Genomic DNA, 22,539 nt, shown 5'->3' on the forward strand with positions numbered 1-22,539 from the left:
ACTGTAATTATAACAAAATTTTAACAAGCTTTTTAAAAGCATCCTTTTAAAAAAACATGCTCGTCATAATAATAATAATAATAATAAGCCCCATCTAATCCAGACTTGCATCATCAACAATGAAAGAGAGATTCAGGATTAAATATTTGTATCCACAATGAAAACGACTTAATAAAAAATATTTATCAAAAATAGAAGAAAAAAAAAACTGCACAAATCTAATTTGGTACTATTAAAAGGATAGCTTTTATTTAAATTTTAATATGGCATAAAACTCATTTTATGCTTTTATATTTTCAGCTGTTTATGGGGTTGAATTATATTCATCTGTTATTATATTTTTAACTGTTTATGGAGTTGAATTATATTAATTTGTTATTATATTTTCTGATGTTTATGGGACTGATTTATATGCAGCTGCTGTTATATTTTCAGCTGTTGCTTGGTTTTTAATTAATTAATATTTCAAAAAATCACCCAGAGGTGCCCATATTTAGCCTGAAAGTACATAAGTACCAAATTTAGTTGCTCTAGCTGTATTTCCAATTTACCTATATTATTAGCAGACGATATTAAGAAACATAATCTTGCTACTTTTATGAATCTTTTTACATCAGACCTTCTTGCATCTAAAATAAAAATATTTATAAATCTGATGGTATCTGACTCTCGATGATCATAATAGTACACTATATAAAAGAACTAGACAAAATAAATTAGACATCAGATCTTTACATCAAAACTGCAGATTTCTAACAAATTTTGAGTGATATCTGTCAATGGCCAGTTCTATTTTTCAGTTCCTACTATAAGTTCACACTCTCCCCATATATATTTATATATCTTGTTCAAATTTTCAATCGTTAATAAAATACTTTTTATTCATCCACTCAAGTTCAAATACATATTTTTAAGTTGTAGTAGATGGCACTTGATGTTAATACAGTTTTTTCAAATATTAATTCATTAGATTTTCAAATTCATTTCATTAAATTTAATTAATTTTTAATACTTTAAATAGAGTTTTAGCAATTTGAAATCAACAGGTGGTAAGTAGCTCAATCGGTAAAATGCAAGGATCGATCGCAGTATTTTTCACGTGAAGGTGACGAATGCGAGTTCAATTCTTACGAAAGTAGGAATTGACTTTAAAAAACAATTTTTACATTACTTGTTCTATTCATCCTTATGTATAAGAACATAATAATTTCAAAATGAAGGAAGTTAAACAGATGAAATGGGATCTAGTAGTAATCAAACCTTGTAGGTTTGCATCAAATTTTGGACAAAATTCATCAATGAGTTTATTGTCTATCTGTCTGTTTGTTCACATGCAATTGAAAGTGACAATCAAAATTTATATTTATATGAAAATTTGACTACATTTAGTCAAAGTAAAAATGATTTAAAATGCACACTTGATTCTATTGCTCATTATATTATGAGTTTTAGCACAAAGCGTGCCAAAATTGTCAATGTAAGTTACACGAATAAAAAAAAAAGTTGATTACACGAATAAATCACAACTAGAAGTCAACACATCAGTTCCTGGTCAATCAAAAAATGTATTCTTTCAGTTTTTCTAAATAACTCGAAAGCGGCACATTCAGTCATAAAAACGGTTTTTAATAAGTTGTGGAGTATTAAAGTCTACGTAAAATGAATATAGCATTATGCTTTTTTCAGCAGAAAATTCCAATGAGATTTTTTTTTTCACTTTTCAAAAACATTTGTTTTTCTTTTGCAATCTCCGAAGAATCAAGTCTCGCACTGCAACTCCGCAGCTTTAAAGAAAATACACACAGACACACTTTACCATTAAACACTGCAGTGCAATAAATACATTTGAGGAGAAAACTCGTATCTAAATTCCTTTTCTTGTTCAAAATTTGAATCCGTAAGAAACCAGTAATGGGAAAAGTTTTTATAGGCTGAGTTACAAGGATGTTATTTAACTTTCAAAGTAAAACATCGTATAATATCTCACAGCATAAATTTTTAGGAGTATAATTAATTAATTGAATGAATATGGGAATTTTTAATTTCTCTGTATTCAATATTCTAGTGTGACGAGAAATAAAATATTAGAAGCTTAAAAATTAAAACAGAAGAGAGCAATCTCCAATTCTAACTGTAATTGGGAATGTTACCATAGTTACCGTGCCTAAATTTTGAAATTGAATGTTTAGGTTTCAATAAAATTCAAGTTACGAAATATATTTAATGTAGTTTTTCTTTCCTGAAGTATATCATTGTTAAAAAGCTTGTCGTTTCTTTTTGTTAATTATGGTAAAATTACATGTTAAAAAGGGAGATCAGAGCTTATTTTGGTTTGAAACCCAAACTAGTGACAACATACGCGATCTTACCAAATCTCTTGTACAAATACACAATGGGAAACTGAAAATTCAGAGACTCTGCTATGGTAATAGAACTTTTTATGTGCTGTCTGTGTTTCTGTTTGCTGTGTGTGTTTCTAAATAAACTTACGTGAGGTATTTGTGATTGTTAAAGATGTTAATCGGGCTTTGATGAAGTCTAGTTTTTGAAAAGCTTGACGTCATGTTATTATACGTTTGTGTGTCGCATTTTTTGATAAAACTCTTCAGATTTTTCGCTGAATTCTGACAGGGATAAAATATAGATAATACATAAAGAGGGAAGAACAGTGGTCTCTATAATTTTCAAAAGATCTAGTGGGGAGAATGATAGGAAAAACAAGTATATTATACACTATAAATGGTATGATATATATAATAGTAACAGGCATACATTGCCATTTATTTATAAATTTGTATATAATGTTTTACAAAACTAATTTTCATTTAGATGTATTTTGTTCGATTAATAAATATTGCTATTAATATGCATTTTTTTATGAACTCTATACTAGTCTAATGCTTTGTTAATCTTGCAGTTTCTTTGATTTCATATCTGCTAATTTCCTATGTGAAATAATTTTCCATTGATGTTTTGTTCAAAATATTTCACTGTGCATATGTGCAGTGAAATATTTTGATCTCATGTTTATTTTGCTTATTTATAATTAATGTAAATATCTGAAAAAAATTAAGAATTAAATTAAATATTGATATAATTAATTGGAATTTTATTTTATTTAATATTAAAAGAAAATATTTTCAAATTTTCGTATTCTAAAGAATTTCTGATTTTTAGTAGATTATTTTCTATTTAACTAACTTACTTTAAAAATCTAATTGAATACATTTTTTAAGAAGAATGCTCATGTTTCAGATATCTGCTCTTTGATGAAAGATTTAGACTCTTAAAGTAAAAAATTACAGTTTTCGCACTTATAAAAAATAAAATCTTTTTTTTTTTATTGGATGGTAATATCCAATAAAAAATTGATTTTATTGGATGGTGGTTTTTTATTGATGGTTTTATTGGATCGCTAATGTGGAGAGTAGGAATCAGTACTGATTTCTAAATTCATAGTTAAGATAGATCATACATATTATGCTAAATAAACTTAATTCAGTTCTTTTTATTCTTTTTTAAAAATCAAAAATGCTCTGAATTTCAAAATAGAATTTAATTTTTGTATGAGCCATGAATGTAACTTTTTTCTTCAAATATTTACATAAAATATAATAATCTGTATATATAATAAAATGAAAAGAAAAGTGACTTTTAATCCTATAATCATGAGAGCAAAAATTTTGCCAAGCTGGTAAAGTGATTGGGATTTTCTTGCCATACCACTATAAAGTAAAATATCAGAGGCTAACAATGATAGTTTTAACTTTTGCAAATTTAAGGCACTTTTTTTCATACATCTTCTGTTTTTTAAACACTCTATTATATATTATATGTAAGACAGCAAATTATTTAAGTCGTATTATCCATGCCATTTTATTTTTTGTTTAAAAAATAAGTAGGAAGAAAAATTCTTGTATAGCAAATTTCAAAGTGTAGGTGACTGTGTTTGCTGAAAGAAAGAGAACTTAAGAAATGTGAACTGTAGAAATAAAAAAATGCTGTTTTTGGCAATTTATCAAATTATTAATATTTAGCATAAATTTTTGTTTGCACATGCTAACAAAAATATGTCTATGTTTTTATGAGATTAAAGTGTCTATATGTAAACTGGCCCACTTAATTTCATTTTAGAGGAAGTTTAAAAAATTATTGATTAAACTATGAAAATATATAGTATCTTTTTTAAATTATATTCACATTTTATGCCTTGTCTTTAAATTTTGCTGCTTTTATTTTTTTTTAACACAGGTTTTAAAAATTTTTCTGAAACATGTTTAGAGCTTACTAGAGGTTGTGGTGAATAGCATATAAGCTTGTATCCTACTTTGTATATATGTTATCGTGACTTTGTCACTGGGGGCATACTCTGTAGCGATCGTTCTAATTCTCTCAGAGAAAGCGTGCCAAAATTTGATGTGCATTTCATCTCCATTAATCATAAAATGGCCTTGAATGCTCAGTATGACCCAGTTTCCCGCCTATCGGGGAACGCAGAGAGACATAACCAGAGTAGCTTCAAGGGACAGAGCGTGTGATGTTGTTGTGTGTTTAATAAAGATATATTTTTGATATAACCGAAGAGTGATTGCTTCCAAACCCTTACATGGAGTCAGATCATGACAAATAACATTATGGATTAATCAATCCTCCTCAAGGTTTTGACTTTCACAATTTTTTTTATTGTATACTGAAGTTTGAAATATTCATTTATGCTATTAAGAACTTATCAAGTCTCAATTATTTATTTTTTTTACGTATTTTTAATTTAATATTTTTTTAAGGAACCATTTTGAAATGATAAACAAGTTTCCTTATCTAATTTAGTCTATGGAATTTATTTTTATTTTAGAAGTGATAAGAAAATTCAACTACTACCCTTTTTTTATAAATTATATCTAATATAATTACTAAACTAACTTTTTGTTTTAACTGACTGATACTACACAAAAGATGGATTTTTTTTAAATAATTATTATTGGCTTAACTTTTTTGTCAGTAAACATAATGACTAATGTAATGCATCAAATTTTTGTTAAACATTTATGCAAAAAAAAAAAAAAAAAAAATCTAATATAATAATTATGTTTTTTTAGTGGAAACTTCTCTCATTGACTCTCATTATTTAAGTGTAATATTTGATCAGTAACTGTAGCAATGTTTTAGTGTAGTTATGTTTGAGAAAGAACTTTAGGAATCAATAAACATTATTATTTTATTTTATAATATGATTACAGAATCAAGACACATAATTGCATAAACAAATTTTTTTTAATATGTCATAATGTATTTATCTATTCATTATCTACATTATGCATTATTTCAAAAATATTTTTGAAAAAATATTTGTTATTGTTTGCAGTTATTGAATAAACAAATTCTAGATAAAAAATGTATATTAGAAGATATTTTCATGTGTATTATATATATTTAAAATTTTTGCTTTTTTTATTATTATTATTAATTTTTTTAAAAATTGTCTTTGTCTACGCAAAAGCTTTAACAGTGTAATACATTTTATCAGTGGTTAACCTGACAAAAATGCAACTGAAAAAAGAAAGTTGCAAATGCAACTGAAAAAAAAAAAGAAAGAATTCATTAAAAAATCACATATTTAACATGTTTTTGTGGGGTTTAACAGGTTTATATTAATGAAAAACTGCAATTATTTTTATAATTATAATTTTTCTACTCCATAATAAAAACTAAAAATTTTTAACAAAAAGTAAAGATTTTAACTTTCAATCATCTACTATCTTGTATGTAACTGTTAATTTTGCATCATATTCAAAACAATTAAGATAATTTCTTCAATGTTATTTATTTAAACGTGATTTTATTTTTATATATATGATTTTTTTCAATGCAGAAATTGAAGAATTGTCAAAATATGGTGTAAGCCTTCCTCCAAATATGCAAGGTTTGACAGCAGGGCAGATATCAGAAATGGTTTTAAAGGATGAATGGGCTCAAAAGAATCTTACTCCATCCGATTATGCAATTAACCATGACCCTATGGGAAGGAGGAATGGTTTAGGTAAAATTTCATATTCACTTCCCCCCCCCCACCCATAAATGTTAAAATTAGTTGTGACTTCAGTCATTGTATATATAATTTTGTGATAAATCATTTTTAAATTAAATATGTCAGTTGCTTGCATATTTCTGATTTATTCATGCGTATTGTTTTTAATTCTTCTTACCAAATTAATATTACAATGATTTCAATTCTATCTATTCTTTTGGTTTTGGTTGAAGGGCAATGGCCATACTCGTGTTCTTGCTACAGGAATTTTAAATTGTATCAATATTTATAAAGAAATTATAATCAAAACACTGAACTTCTCTTTTACACAGATTATTTCCTATTTACATTTATGTATAAATGTGCGTGAGATAAATTAATTATATTAGAGTTAAATGCTCTAATTAAATCTTTGTGTTTTGATCCATTCATATATAATGATTTTAAACCTTTATGCCAAAGATAAAATTGAAATTATAAGCTAAAAAAATATCTTTCCATTTTGAAATAAATAAATTTAGCATTATCTGCCTTTTATTCTTATAAATAAGCACTATCAGTTTTTGTGTTGCTCTTTCTTTTTCACTTTTAACCAAGCTTTTTTAAATTTTAAATTTAAAAAAAATTAGGTGGTGAGTGAAAAACGTTCTCACTTCTCTATATTAAACATGAAAAAAACCTTTTTGCAAATAAAATAAGATTTAAAAAAACATATAGTATTATTTATTAAAAATATCAAATTAATTTTAGATTAAAATAAAATTTACTTTTAATCATTGAATTCTTCCAATATATTAAAAAGATGTTGTTTATAAATTTCAAATATCAAAATCTATCTACTTCCACAAACAATGGAGTAATATTGGAAAACGTAAACTGTCATGTGAGATATTTATTGAATTCTTCTCCTTGTTATTGTGTTTAAAATTGATTTTTGAATTTTCTACTGATGTAAACTAAATGTTTTAACAAAATTATTATTTTTATTTGGTTCTTAAAGCATTTAGATCCATATTTAGAAATAAAAATTTTATTCCTCTCTCCATCCCCTTCCCCCCTCCAAAAATTATTTGTGTATTTTAATTCATTGAAAATTATCAATATACTGATATTTTAAAATATGGTTGTTTTTTATTTAATTATATTAATTGCATTTATTTTATCTTTCTCTGAGTTATTATTTGAAAATGCTCAAATGAATTTTTCAGCTCCAAAAGAAAAGCATGCTGAAATTCTGACAAAAACTACCGCTGAAGCCAAAACAAGAATTTCTCAGGTTAAATATTTTGTTTCATTTTTTTTTCTATTTATTGTTTATACGAAAATTAATTCATTATATTTAAGATATAATATTAAATAAGATGTGTATGAAAATCCAGTAAGATGTTTGTAAGTTTTTTATAAACTAATTCTCTATAAAACTGTAACTGTGTAACACCTTTATTGAAGGATTTATATATGATGGATATTTTAATAATTATAAAACTCAATGAATATATTATTTTGTTACAGTTCATGGTACAGTATTATAGAACAAAAGTAATATTGAATTAACATGGTACAATAAATGTAAAATATTCTTATAATTTTAATATAATAAAATTTTGATATTAGCTCTTGATTTCCATTTTAATTTCACACTAACTGAGGGGAGGGGAAATCTGATCCTTTCTTCGTTTAGGATTAAACATTATACCTATTATTATAAATCATAACATTCGATATTAATTCCATTTGGGATCTTTAAATATTTTCTAATTATAAATTGTTGCAAATCAATTTTATATGAATTTTTAATATAAATAATACTTAACCAGGGTTAAGATGGCACCGGGAGAACAGGGAAAACCGAGAAAACACAAGGAATTTAAAAATCCTCTTAAGAAAACCGGGAAAATGCAGAGAATTTTGAGTTTCTTAATTATTTTTTCCCAACCAAAAAATGTCTATCTCTAAAGATTGCAAGAATAAAGGATTATATAGTGTCTGAAATGAAACAATATCATTTGCGATAATGTAATGCGGGAACTCGCCCCTTTTCACACTCTCCTTTTTTTTTTTTCTGTATAGGTGATTCCAGTTTCGATTTGCAAGACAGATGTTCTTTATTTATGAAATTCCCGAATTGCAGCTAATGAGCATGCGCGAATTGTTCGAAAGATTAAAATATATCTCTGTAGGGAAATCTCCGATTTCGAATTTTTTAGTTCAAAAACAATAATTTAAAGCTAAATTTTTGTGGGGATTAAAACTTGTTGTATCACATTCGTCTTTTAATTCGTTTAATGACATATTTGAAATATTTTCACATATATTCACTGAAAGTGAAATAGCTAAAAAAAAAAAAAAAAATGTGTGTTAGGCCTTACAGAAATGTTGTTTCTTATTTGTTACGGATTAGGTCCATTAGCTCCATGAAACTGATGGTTGAAAAATGTGCAGAAGTTGCAGAAATTAATTCCCATATACTTGAATTAGCAAAAATGAATAAATAAATTTTAAAAAATCGTTGTAATGGTTTTTCTGTTAAGTGATCATTAAATGATTTGTATCATGATAGCATAAATGTTTTGTGTTTTATTTCATCCGAGTTCTTTATTTTGTGTGACTTACAATTTGAAAGCTTGGGAAATAATATATCCCACATCCCTTAATGTATAAATTTCGTTTTGTTAAATTCTAGATAGTAAATAAAAAAAAAAAAATTCTGTACGTAAATATAAACCTTCTTTTAATATGCTATTATTTCGAATAATGTTAAATTATTGCTCCCTTTCCTTGCTTTTTCTATTCCTTAAAACCATATTCCATTATAATTAGAACATGAGTGCTATTCGCGCATTTCCTTGTACTTTGAATATATGTAAAAATAGAGGGAATTTTTTTTTTTTCCAGATTTGAGTGAATATTTTCAAAATGTTAATACTCTCATAATGTATCATTATTAGTATTGTAGGGATTGGTATGAACGAGGGTAGAACCTGGGATTTTATGGTTCGCAGCCGAGTAACATGACCACGATACAAAAGCAATTGCACGGGTAGTGTAGCTGTTAACTGGCTTATAAGCTTTCATCACAGCCTCTCCCTCCAGTGAGTCGGAGATGAGACGAACGATATGGCAGTTGAGTGGTTGATGTATTTAGCTGTTGATTCTAATGCGCCTGTACCCATTTGAGTAGCGCCAAGCGTTATGGCGAGCGTGTGTGGGTGAGTGGTTGCTGATACTGTTGCTACGTCAAGTGAGTCTGACGACTTTGGGTTGCTGTGGGTAGATGGCACCACAACAGCTATTCGAAGGTTGAAGGTTCATTGTCCGAGGTCACCAGTGTAGGGATTGGTATGAACGAGGATAGAACCTGGGACCTTATGGCTCGCTGCCGAGTAATATAACCACGATACAAAAACAATTGCTATAAGCTGTTAACTGGCTTATAAGCTTTCACTACAGTATTATTGCAAATAATCTTGCTGTCTAAGATGAGTACTTACAACTATAGTGCTGAATGTGATTCATTCTAATCAATTTGTATAATGAGATTTTAAAGAGTAAAATCCCAGTGGGTGCTTCTTTTAATTCTTAATAATTAAGCTTCTTCTGAATTTAGTAAGAACTATAGAAGCATTTTACCAATTAATGTAATTTACATTTTTGTGCTTTCTTGAGAGCTTTGTGAAAATTTTGTTGTTAGGCTGTCTTGGTCTTTTACCTACTCTCTCAATAATGGAAATAGGCATTACATGGAATAATACCCATATCACTAAACAGCGTATATTAGCTTAAACACTTATAATTATTTTAAGTTGAAACCCTAAGAAGTTTTTTTATTATTATTGTTGTTGATTATTATAATTATGAAAGTGCCACTATTGGTGTGATGAAAAGTTCTTAGCCTTTTAGCTGGAGCAGTTTAGATTCAAGAACAAAATTTCACCACGTATTTTGTTTTTGTTCTTTTTTAAATATGATACTGTCAAACCTTCTCCTGATAGTATGGAGTGGAAGTTTATTGATAGGTTCTAGATCAAAATTATATGATCCCTCCCCAAATAGTCCATGTGTTGCTTTGAATTAAGACATTAATGTTATTGAATTAAGTTTACAGTTATGAATTTCTTTTCTAAATTATACAGGATTGCCACGCCACCGGGAGAACCTGGAAAACCTTAAAAACACAGGGAATTTAAAAATCGTCTAAAAAAACCGAGAAAATGCAGAAAAATTTGAAAATTTTCGTGAAAACTTGGAAAATGCGTGGAATTTTACGTTTATTAGTTTTTTTTTTTTTTTTCCATCTAAAAAGTGACGATCTCTTTTAAGATTGCAAAAAAAAAAAAAAACATAGCTATAACTTTTAAAAACGAAACAATACCATTCGCGATTGTGTAATACGTAAACTCTTCCCTTTTCTATCCCCCCCCCTTTTTTTCTGAATAGATCAGTCCAGTTTCGATTTGCTCTGTTTCTTTATCGATAAAATTCCCGAACTACAGCTAATGAGCATGCGCGAGACTTCTGTAACTGCGTGAAAGAATGGAATACATTTCTCTGGCGGGAACATTTCAATCTGCGGAAGCAGCGCAGTTGTGTTTAGTCTACCATACTTGAATTATTTATTTATTATTTGAGAAACTGTGTACTACTCATGCCAAAAAAGTAAAACATACAAGATTTTCCTGTCAGTTCCAAAGAGTCATCATTGATGTTAGATTAAAGGAATACAGGAAAAAGTGACATGTCAAATCTGAAAACGTCCTGTTGAATGTCCGATCGATTTTGAACTTTTTTGTTTAAGAATAATAATTTAAAGCTGAATTTTTACGGGATTCAAAATTTGTTGCATCACGTTCGTCCTTTAATGCATGCAATGATATTGGAATTATTTTCACATATAGTCACTGAAAGTGAAATTGTTTAAAAAATGTACGTTAGGCCATGCAAAAACGTTGCACTTTATTTGTTAAGGATAAGCTCTATGAAATTGATGGCTGAAAGAATTTGCAGAAATTGATGCCCAAATACATGAATTGGTAAAAATGAATGAATAAAAAAAAAAGTAATCGTGCGTTGTAATGTTTTATTCTTAAGTAATCATTGAATGATTTGTATCATAATAGCAAAATTGTTTTGTACTTTATTTCACCCAATCCTTAATTTTGTGTGACTTAGTTTAAGAACATGAGAGATAATATATTCCCCCTTAATTTATAAATTTTGTTTTGCTAAATTTTAGATAATAAGTAAAGATAAATTGCTTTTTTTATTTAAATATAAAATATTTTATTATTCTTTATCTTCTTTTAATATGTTATTATTTCGAGTACTGTTAAATTTTTCTTCCTTTCTTTGCTTTTTCCATTCCTTAAAATCATATTGCATTATAACTAACACATGAGTGCTATTCAAGCATATCCTCATTTTTGAATATAAGTATAAGGAAAACATAGGGATTTTTTTCCTCAAATTTGAGTGGTAACCTTGGTTAGAAGCAATTGTTGACTCATGGACTTTATTTAGTGCATTATTTATTGTTTATATTTTTATTATGATTTTCTTTGATTTTTGAAACTATGGAGGAGTGCTTAGATAAGGTTTTCCATATTTTTTGGTGTAATCATTTAATTTTAATTTGTATTTTAAATTACATAATGCTTTATTTTATTATGATCTAGTTATTTACTATAATTTTTTTTTACTCTGTCTTATCTTTTTTTGTGAAAGTGGAGTAATCTCCTCCACTCCAGTTTGTTGTTTTTATTAAGTTTTTGTTTATTTCATTTGAAACTTAAAATGAATTATTATTCAAATGAGATTAATTGTTTGCTGTTTTAGAAAATGATCGATGCTGGAACTTGTTTGACCATTGTTGACATTGAAGACACATTAGATATATTGTGTGGTGCAGTAAAAATCTGCTATCCAATGGGACTTCCATCATATGAAATAATAAGTCAAGAACTTGAAGGGAAAGAAGATCTTTCAGGTACTCAGGTATGACTGATGTTTCTATCATTTTTTACAAGAATTATTTAATGCTGTGAAGATTATCTTTGAGTAATTTTCAGAGATAATTTAAAATCATTCTAATTTTTATTATTAGTGATCATTAAAATGTGAAATATTATTTTTAACTAATAAATATAATTTTAACTCTATATATAATAGCTTAAATTGAATTAAACTCTAGAGACAACTGATTTGGTGAAAATTAGATTAAAAAATAATTACATTTTTTAAATTCCTACTATTAGTTTAAACTCTCCCTATATTCGTAAGTAAAATACTTTTTATTCTTCCACTCAAGTTCAGATACTATTTTTTAAACTTGTAGATGACACTTAATATTAATACAGTTATTTCCAAATATTAATTCATTAATTAAATTTAATTAATTTTTAATACTTTAAATAGAGCTTTAACAGGTTTTTTTTTTCTTTCTATTTATATTCCAAAACAAGTTTCTCTTTTCCTAGCTGGCAACGTTTTATTCCCGATTCAATTCACACTCATATCAAAAAATAAATATTTTGAATTTTGCAAGGAAATTTTCTTTCTATTTTGCCACTTAATATTATGATTCTGTCATATGTATATACATATTTATATTAACTGTAATTATTTAATAAATGTAACTAAAATAATTTTTTTCTTTGTTGACCTAAATAGAAATTGACTTAAATTTTTTTTTATATTACTTGTTTAGTTTAAAAAATAAAATTATAATCAATGTTTTGAAGGATATTTAACCTTACTGGATCAATTTAAGATGTAAAAAATCTTATATATATATATATATATATATATATATATTTCAATTCCGGAAACAGAATGGTTAATATCTGTTTTTCTTTCAAGTTTTGAAATATTTATATTATTTTTTTTTTTTTTTAATTTTGTTTGCACTATCATCAAAATTTTCAAAAAAAAAATAATAATATTACAAATAAAATTACTCTGGTTTTTTGTTTTGTTTATATGAAGTCAGTTGGTACCTATTTCTGTGTTTTAATATTAGGGACTGTTTTACACTATATACCTTCTATATTGACAATATGGTGCATTTTAAGTTAATCTTCAATACAGGTAATATAGAGATATATATATATTATCTTCAATATAGGTAATTGAGCATGGATTTTGAGATGAAATTTCTTTTATTATCCATTGTGATCCAAAATTGTACACAGATCTACAGTTTTGTCCATATATTATTTCACCCATTTTTTTAAAATATTATTACAACATCATGTGAGAACATGATGTTGTTTTGGTTAGGGGATTTTGAAGCTCGAAATCGCATAGGCAATAAAAAAAGCATAAATGGCAATTTTCATCGTCAACATATATTTTTTACATGGTTTTACCAGTATTGCTTTATTATTATGTATGCATCTTTGAAAGCAGATGCGTTTTTAAAAGGTTTTCACCTGCTTTTACCAGTATTGCTTTATTATTACATATGCTTCATTGACAGCAGATGCGTTTTTAAAAGGTTGATGTAGAACTATGACATCATAGCTCTTATTTCATCTCAAAATCGGTTGAGCTCCAAAACTTTGTTTGCCAGCTAGAAAAATGAAAATAAAAGTTTAAAAAAATTATCTTTATATATAGAGAGAGAGAGAAAGAGAGAAGTCTTGTGATTGTTTCAAACTGGTTTAAACAGTTTAATGACTTAAATTAATTCAGACAAATGATGACTTAAAAAATAATAATGTTCTCACATGATAACTTGAAATTTGTGATCGTAGATTTCATTTTAATTTTTCTCCAGTTTTGACTTTGGTTTGGTTACAGTTTATTATTAAGGTTTTTTCTATTTTTTTTTTAACTTTTATGTCTACATACATACAAACAAACAAAAAAACATACAGATGGAATTATAATTTTTAAAAATAATTATTGCTAACTATATTTAAAATATGAAGTTTGATCAAATTTTTTCAAATGATTTGAAAATTAAAATATTATCCCTTTGTTTACTTCATACATTGGAAAATCAAAACAAAATACTTCCTCCAAACAATTTTTTTTTTTGCATTACAAATTTTTATATATGCTTTTAAAACAATCAGAAACTTAGTGAAAATTTTTTATAATATGTATGTAAAGCAGGATTTACTGACTCTAGAGAAAATTCTTTTCTTTTCTGCAGCTATGACAGCTTCCAAATACATATCAAATGCAACAACTTTAAGCAACTAAACTTTTGATTTTTCACTAATTTCCTAGTGTAAGTTTCTGTAATTGGTTAATGACAACTCCAGAATATAATAAATAGAAAACTACACCAAGGATGTCGCATAATATCATATTTTTAAGTTATAGAAAGACCTCTATGAATTTAAATAATTTTTTGTTTCAAATTGATTGGACAACGTGTTATCAAAGAACTTAATTTTTCACTCTTTTCAAATAATATATGATGATTTTAAATCATCAATAATTATCAGTTCTTTTAAAATGTCCATAGTAAACGAATAAACCTTGTATTATTTTGAGAAATAATTTTTTAGAATATATTTAATAGCTGCATCAAGAATCTAATTTTGAAGTAACAATTATACATCACTAAGAAATTGAATATTGATAGAGTGAAAGAATTATGGCAAATTAACACAGTTATGTAAATTTCCATTATTATTTTTTTTTTTTTCCTCATTTCAGTTTCTTTATATTTTTTAAATTTAAATAATATGGAAGAAATTTAATGCAAACATTTCAGATCAACTAATTTTATATAGGAGCTCAGGATTATAGAGGATTATTTACTTAATTCTGAAAAATAGTGTCTCTAGAGTTTATTGAGTTTTTAAAACTATTTAGAACATGGTTTTTAGTCTAAATAAAAAGATGTAGTACTTATTTTCTGTAACTCATTATGATCTGATCTATATGCTTTCATTTTTTCCCCCTCTCAATATTCATTTTTTTTTTTAAAGCGTAACCAATCAGAGAATGGATTTTATTTTTTGAATCGTGTGGTTTTAATAATTTTCTTTTTGTCCTCATCTATTATCATATTTTTATTGTTTTTCAATTTAAAAAGAAAATGAGAAATGTATTAGTATTGTTATAATTTTCTGTTTTAGTAAGAATGTAATATATAAATTATTATTTTAATCCTAAATTTTATTTTATTTTATACAAAAAAAAAAATGGGGGTGTTGAAGAATATAAGAGATCGGATGGGGGGGGAGAAATCAGTTATTCTGTTCTTTTTTTTAATTTCCTGTAAATTTTTGCAATGTTTTTTTTTTTAATATCAAACATAAATTTTCTTATTTTTATGTGAAAAAAAAACATACACACTTATCCATCTTATTTATGCATACTTTCAGGCCAGTAAAGAAATTCTGGAACCAGATGGAACTGAGCTATGGTGGGCTAGTAAAAAACTTGACCCTAGCAAAATTCTCAGTGATTACATTGGCAAGAATGAAAAGAGTAAAGTTGTTGTAAAATTACAGAAGGTAATTAATTTACTTGAAATTAACTTTCTTTGTAATATTAATTTGTTTTGCCATGTACTTTTTTTTAGCTTAAAAGCTACAATTGGAATACAGGATATAAAAGTTTTGAGGGAAAAAGAAACTTGGAACTATATTATTGGTGTGTTTATATTTTGATTTGTACTTGTACCATTTTAATTTTTAATGTGTTTATTAAAATTAGTAAGCATTAGTTCAGTTGTATTCCCAGTTCATATTAGCTTGAAAAACAATGGATTGGTTGTGACCTGCTGCTTTGCATTTAGATTAGCTGCATAGTCTTTCAAGTTTCACACAGATTTCCAAAAGAATTCTTATGCAATTATGTCTGAAAACCAGCAGAATGGTCTCCCTAGAATTTTCTTGCATAGTCTTTAATTAAGATGTCATTCGTCACAACACTTCCCATAAAATTGTGCTGAGTGCTCAGATTTTATTTTATGAAACCTTCACTTGAGATTTATGTACTTCATTGCATAGAAAAGAAAACTTGCATTTGTATATTATAAATGCATGCCATTCACAAACAACATTTGTGAAAGACCCTATTAGCATGTGAGCTTTGGAAAATTTTTTTTTCTATCAATCACTGAGATGCAGTTAACAGACAAAAACCGGAATATCGATTATGTGATTTGGACACATTTTTTCTAATTGATTGAAATCAAAATTTGACACAGAATTGCAGTTGTAGTTGCAAGTCACATATACCAATTTTCTTATATATATATATTTATTTAAATCATTTCAATTTTGAGTTTATCGCATTTACTTGCTTGCTCGGTCAGTTAACCTCTTCATGGAATTTTTTACAAATCTACAACTTATATGTTAAATAAATGTGCTAAATTTTATCTGTCTTGCTCTATTCTGGTATTCATTTGTAGCTATCATATTCATTTCGATTTAAACAGCCAGGCAAAAAGATTTCCTGAAAAGGAATTTCTTAAAGAAAATACACAAATTTAGTGTTAAGATCATGTACCAAATTTCATTCATCTAGCTCTATTCTGGTATTCATTTGTAGCTATCATATTCATTTCGATTTAAACAGCCAGGCAAAAAGATTTCCTGAAAAGGAATTTCTTAAAGAAAATACACAAATTTAGTGTTAAGATCATGTACCAAATTTCATTCATCTAGCTCAGCGTGTTTTAAAGTTATCATCCACATATACAAACAGACATAATTCCAAAAATCTGTTTTTTAGAGGTTTGAAACATAGAGATTCATCAGAATCTGAGTTAGAATTTTTTGATGATTACAATCCCTTTTCTTTGCATGCGTCGCATATTAGAAAATAAAGGGCATCTATTAACTATGTTTAGTTCTTCGTAGTGCTCTAAGGCTTAAAACAGTTTCATGGACATGTTGTTTGTAAAATAAACTTTTTGTTAAAGTATTTGTATGTAAATATGTTTTAACTGATGCTTGGCTGAGAAGATGGAACTTTTAGAATTTTAAACTTCAATTTATTTCATCATAGGAACCATAATTTGTACAGAGAAAAAGCCGTAGAAGATGCGCCAGTCTACATCGCTACACAAGAGCAAAAGAGACAGAAATTTTTCCCTTCAGTTATTTTACTATGAGATTTTGATACAGATTTCTTTGACACAAGCGGATTTAGAAAAGAGAATCTTAGGTATCTTTAAAAGAACATTGTAAGCTTTAGGGAATTTAATCCCTTCTTTTGAAACATGTAAAACTCCCGATATCATCAGTTTTCTAGAGCATGTGTTAAATATAAATAAATAAAAAGTGGGAATTGGATCAAGAACTAAGACAACATTTCAAAATGAAGTTAACATGGACTAAATTGAAATAAAAATTAAGAAATCAATTGAGATTTCAATCAGATTTTTAAAATATCATCACATATCTATATAAACATGTATAACAACTGTGAAATCTTTAAAAAATAATTAGTGTTAATATGCAAGTAAAATAAGAAATATTTATTGAATAAATTAGAAAGTATTTGGTTTCTCGAAATAATTCTTAGAAATCATTAGTGTGTTTTAATAATGTATCTGTGACAGTATATGTTGTTTTCCATAATCACAACAATAAAAGATAAATTGTATTATAAAGAGGAAATGGAAAATCCTCAACTTTTTTAATACAGGGGGATTCAAAACTTATCGTTCAAATTTCGTGATGAGGTAAGGAATTTCTCAGGAAATAGATTACACATAGGAATGTATGACACAAACTTCATCTGCATGGGCAAAATGGACAAGTGAAGTGAACATAAGGATGGTAAAGTTTAGTGGTAATGAATGTGATCTTTATTCCAACAAGTTAAATTACATTCGTTACCAGTAGGTACTCAAAATTACGACCATTTACACGAACATGGAATTCACAAGCCTTTGCATCGACCTCTAAACATTTTCAAAACTCGTGTATATAACGGACAATGCCTGCGGCATATCCGCCGTATTATGTGGTATCAACATGACGGAGCTCCAGACCATAGCTTAGTTGTTGAACATGGTTACCTGAACGGAACATTCGGAACTCAATGGATCGGCAGAGGTGGACCGATGGCTGGGCCACCAGATTTGTCGCCCATGGATTCCTTTTTTTGCTTGGCCATGAAAAATCATGTGTACGGGACCTCGTCGACCTTGAAATGGATCTTGTTGCACGAATAATGACCGCCACAGGGATTGTCCTTGATATGCTAGGCGAATTGCGGTCATTACAACGGCGCTATGAATCCTGTATTCTTGTAAATGGTCGCAATTCCAAGCACTTACTGTGAACTTGTACTTTACCTTGTTAGAATAAAAGTTACATTCGTTACCACTTAACTGCATTGTTTCCTCGTGTTCACTTCACTTGTCCATGCAGATGACGTTTGCGGTCATACTTTCCTATGTGAAATCAGTTTCCTGAGAAATTCCGACCTTCCCACGAAATTTGAACGACAAGTTTTGAATCACCCTGTATATCTATAAAATATCAAAAAATATGAATTCAGCATATAAAAAGTACTCAATCCACATTAAACTTTTTTCTGATCTTCTAGAAAGGTTCTGGTGCACCAGCTAAGGAATCAGCTTTAACTGAACAACAAAGGAAGGATTTGATGATGGCAGAATTTCGTCGCCGTGAAGAATTAAAGGTACTGAAGATTTTCGCAATTATGAATCTTAGTAATTTTATTTCATTAAAAGCTGTCAGGTTCTATTCTCATTCTGATATCTTTTTAGATTGGTCGAGATCAATAAATATTCGATAGGAAATTATTAAATAAATAAAATTGGATGATGAGAATTATTAAGATACTGGTCTCTTTTGCCGAACAGCTGGTTTGTCCGGATGAATGCTTACTAAAATTTTCAATTGAATATTTTATATAGCTTTCTCTTGATGGATGTAACACGTATTTTTAAAATGCTTTCCGCCATTCCGTTCATTTTGCAATACTAGAGATCTCTACCAATAATTAAGCCGAATGTGTGTCTGTATGTTTGCTATTTAACAAACCAGAAACGATGGGTCTACAACTATCAAATTGGCACATATATTAATTAAAAAATAAAAAATGTCACCTCGGGGCCATTTTTTTAAAATTTTAAATAGAATTTATACTAATTAAACGCAAGTGAGATTTTGGCATATGCCCGTGGTAACTTCCAAAAATATTTCTGCACAAAAATGATTTTACACCAATTTAAATTTCAAAAAATCATCTTTTCAGTGATATTTAGTTGTTGTAAAATTCCTTATTCTAGAATTAATTAACTTTAAAAAATATTTTTAAATATATTTTACAATATTTTTATTGTTGTGAATAAAACCATATCGTTTTCATTGTTGTTACTAATATTTTATCTTGTTTTTTTAATTCCATTGTTGAGTATCAAGCTATGAAGATTTGGCTTATTTTTCCTTAATGAGTAGGTTTCTGTTTAAAGTATGGTTTGAATAAACTTTTATATTCTGTTAATTAAAACTAAGCAATGATGAATTTAAAAAAAAAAAGACGCGAGCTTTTTTAAACACTTTTATGTTATCACTCTTCTAGTTTGACATTTTTCTTTCTTACTGAAGTACATTGGGTTTTTTTTTTTTTTTTTTTTTTTTAACACTTTAGACGATAAAATTGTGCATCAAATTTCATTTACTAAAGCTATGTGACTATGATTGGGATTAATTTGGTGAAAGAACATCTATGAAACCAATATACCAGTTAAGTGCCAAAAGTTTTTCAAAAATTTGACAAAAGAGCCTTTTTTTTTTATAAGAAAAGGTATAAAGCAAAAATCTTCCAGTTAAGAGGTTTATCAAATGATTTGCTTAAAATTTTGTAGATAAATGGATATATGATCTAGTACCTGAAAGAATATATATCTTGCAGCAGCCAAACAGGCGATAAATGACTGTTTGTTTCGCCAACTGGCGATAAGAATCAATCATACCTTTGGAGATGAACTTTGCTCTCCAACGAATACAAGTGACTCACTTCTTGCCTTCGCCAGCTTGCTCCGAACTTCTGCCTCGTGCTGGTCGATGGAATTACGGCCAATATATCATGATCTATATATATTTGTTAATTTAATTTGTAATTAAAATTTATTTTTGTTATCTACATGGCTGGCAGTTTTCATTAAGTAAAAATGTTTTAATACTTTAATTTAAAGTAAATTTGGCAATGCGTGTTAAACCACACACCAAAACCTGAACTAAAAAATAAGCTGTGCTTCCATTTATTTTTTCAATATTGCCATTCAACAGGCAGCTCGAGATTTTCATTTTATTATGACACAATAAAACAACTATGAAACATTTCTACATGAATAAATTACTTAATTACTAATTTAGTTCAAAATTTGGTACAAATTTACATTTCAGACAATAAGTAAATGAAATTTGGTTCACAATTTTATGTTAAGTTTTTGAATTATATAGTTTCCATGCAAACTAAAGTACAGACAGACAGTCATCCCTTTGATTGTTTCAAATTTGGTACAAATCTACATTTTACATGACCAAATTTCATCTGCTTAACCGAAAGCATTTATAAGTTATCCTGTTTACATAAAGACATAAGGACAAAATTGTGTTTTTCAAACTCCAGGGAGTATAAAATGTCCAGATTCCTTGAAATCTCAAGTTCAAATTTTTTTGAAGTTTACAATACCTTCTCTTCATATAAGAGAAAGTAAAAAAGGCTAACACAGTGATTTCTAGGAGTTTATCTCTTCCACAAAGCAAGCTAAACTTAGCAATTATTATTGTTAAGAAACCTTTAACAACTGACGAGTTTGGGATGATGTATGAAAAATAAGGTATCTTTTAATAATTTTTTTAAAAAAAATTCTACCATTTATTTGCTAGTAAAATTATTTGAATATATGTATGCATATATCTAAGCTTATCACATTAATATTTTAAATTATTTCAAATTGTGTTAGTTTTTACTTTTTATTAGTTTTCAGAACTCGTTAATGGTGTCGCAATAATCGCCTAATAAAAGCCTTTTTTTCTTTCCAGAAATTGGAAAATGATGATGATGATTCACATCTGGATTCACAATGGGCTGATAGCAATAGTTTAAAAAAATCTTTCCTTGGTTTGAGTACTATAAAGTTCAAATAATTTTTATAAGTTGGGTTTTCAGTTATAAAAAAATGATCTTGTAAATATTATGTTTAATAATATATGTATACAGTTTAGTTTAAAAAAGAATAAATCTGAAAAGTATCAAAATATCATTTTGATTTAGTTTTACAAAATCCTAGACTTTAAATCATTTTGATCTAAAATTATATATTTAACCCTAACTCTTTAACTGATGGAGTGAAACTACCGTCGTGATTGTGGTTCTCAAACTTTTGCAGATTTCAGGTTTTTTAAAATGCCCTTTTGAAAGATCCAATAAGTCCTTGTTGCAATATGGCCAAGTTTCATTTATTTTTATTAAATCAACACTGAAACTAGCAAAAAATTTATTGATTAAATTTAAAAAATTTTAACATTTAGTCCAAAAGTCATTTAATAAATTACCCTTTTTAATTGCAGATAATCAATTATTGTAGTATGCAAAATGTGGTAAAATGAATATGACCAAATAATATGTAATCTCTAAATGATTTTAATCAAAAATTTGCTTGATCCAAATTTGTTGCGATATAATGGATGAGAAATATAATTAGCTGTCTTAGCAGTAACCATTTTCCCTAATAATTTGCAGTAACTATATTGCTACACTTTATCATTCTGTAGTAATGCCGGTTAAAAATTAATAATTGTTTTCTGACCAGCAATGGAAGGCTATCTGAGGCAATATTAATCGTGACACAATATTAATTTTCTATCCAATTAACTATGTGATTTAATTATGAATTTTAATACAATGTAAATTATCTCTAAGAACCATACTACTTTCTACACACTAAGATTACATATAGTTTAACCCTTATTCTATGATATTTTCAACTTTAATCACAATACAAGCCACAAGAATTCCACACTGAACCTGAACAACTCGTTATGCTGTTTTATTAAGAGCTAACTGCTGGTGAAAGTAAATCAATTTATCCTGAAATCATCTAGACCTTAATATGCAATATTAACGTAAACAAAAAAATGGAAATTCTACAAATTTACAATAGTTGGTTGTTTTTTCAGAAAAAGACTATTAATCATTTTTATAAGAGGGAAAAAATTTTTATTTGTACTAGTTACAAATATTAAGTGAGCTATTTAATTATACATTGGATTTCTAAAGTGAATATAAACAGAATCATAATAATATAAACACTGCAGCCAAAAAAATTAGAATTTCAATTGATTTAATTAGAAATGACAGATTTTAATTGAAATTAATCTGAAAAAGTATTTATCTTTAGAATTAAGTAACATTACAACATATTGATGAGAGGAGAACAAGAATTAAAGCTAAAACAAAGTTGCTATTCTACATTTACAAAATTAAATGTAGCACATTTAATTGCATTTAATTCACAAGTGTTTCAGTAAGAAATTATTCAAACACCGTGCATATAC

General features: G+C 27.3%; 1 protein-coding gene across 1 annotated transcript; it reads left to right on the plus strand.

The window, feature by feature from the left end:
- Nucleotides 1-2,154: 2,154 nt before the first annotated feature.
- LOC129976089 (cilia- and flagella-associated protein 298-like) lies at nt 2,155-21,207 on the plus strand. The gene is made up of 7 exons (XM_056089468.1): nt 2,155-2,425; nt 5,870-6,037; nt 7,234-7,301; nt 11,858-12,016; nt 15,367-15,498; nt 18,554-18,649; nt 21,025-21,207. The coding sequence occupies exons 1-7, from the start codon at nt 2,287-2,289 to the stop codon at nt 21,127-21,129; spliced, it is 867 nt and encodes a 288-aa protein (XP_055945443.1). The 5' UTR covers nt 2,155-2,286; the 3' UTR covers nt 21,130-21,207.
- The last annotated feature ends 1,332 nt before the right edge of the window (nt 21,208-22,539 follow it).

Source organism: Argiope bruennichi, chromosome 7, assembly GCF_947563725.1.
Source record: "Argiope bruennichi chromosome 7, qqArgBrue1.1, whole genome shotgun sequence".
In the NCBI taxonomy this organism is placed as follows: Eukaryota; Metazoa; Arthropoda; class Arachnida; order Araneae; family Araneidae; genus Argiope; species Argiope bruennichi.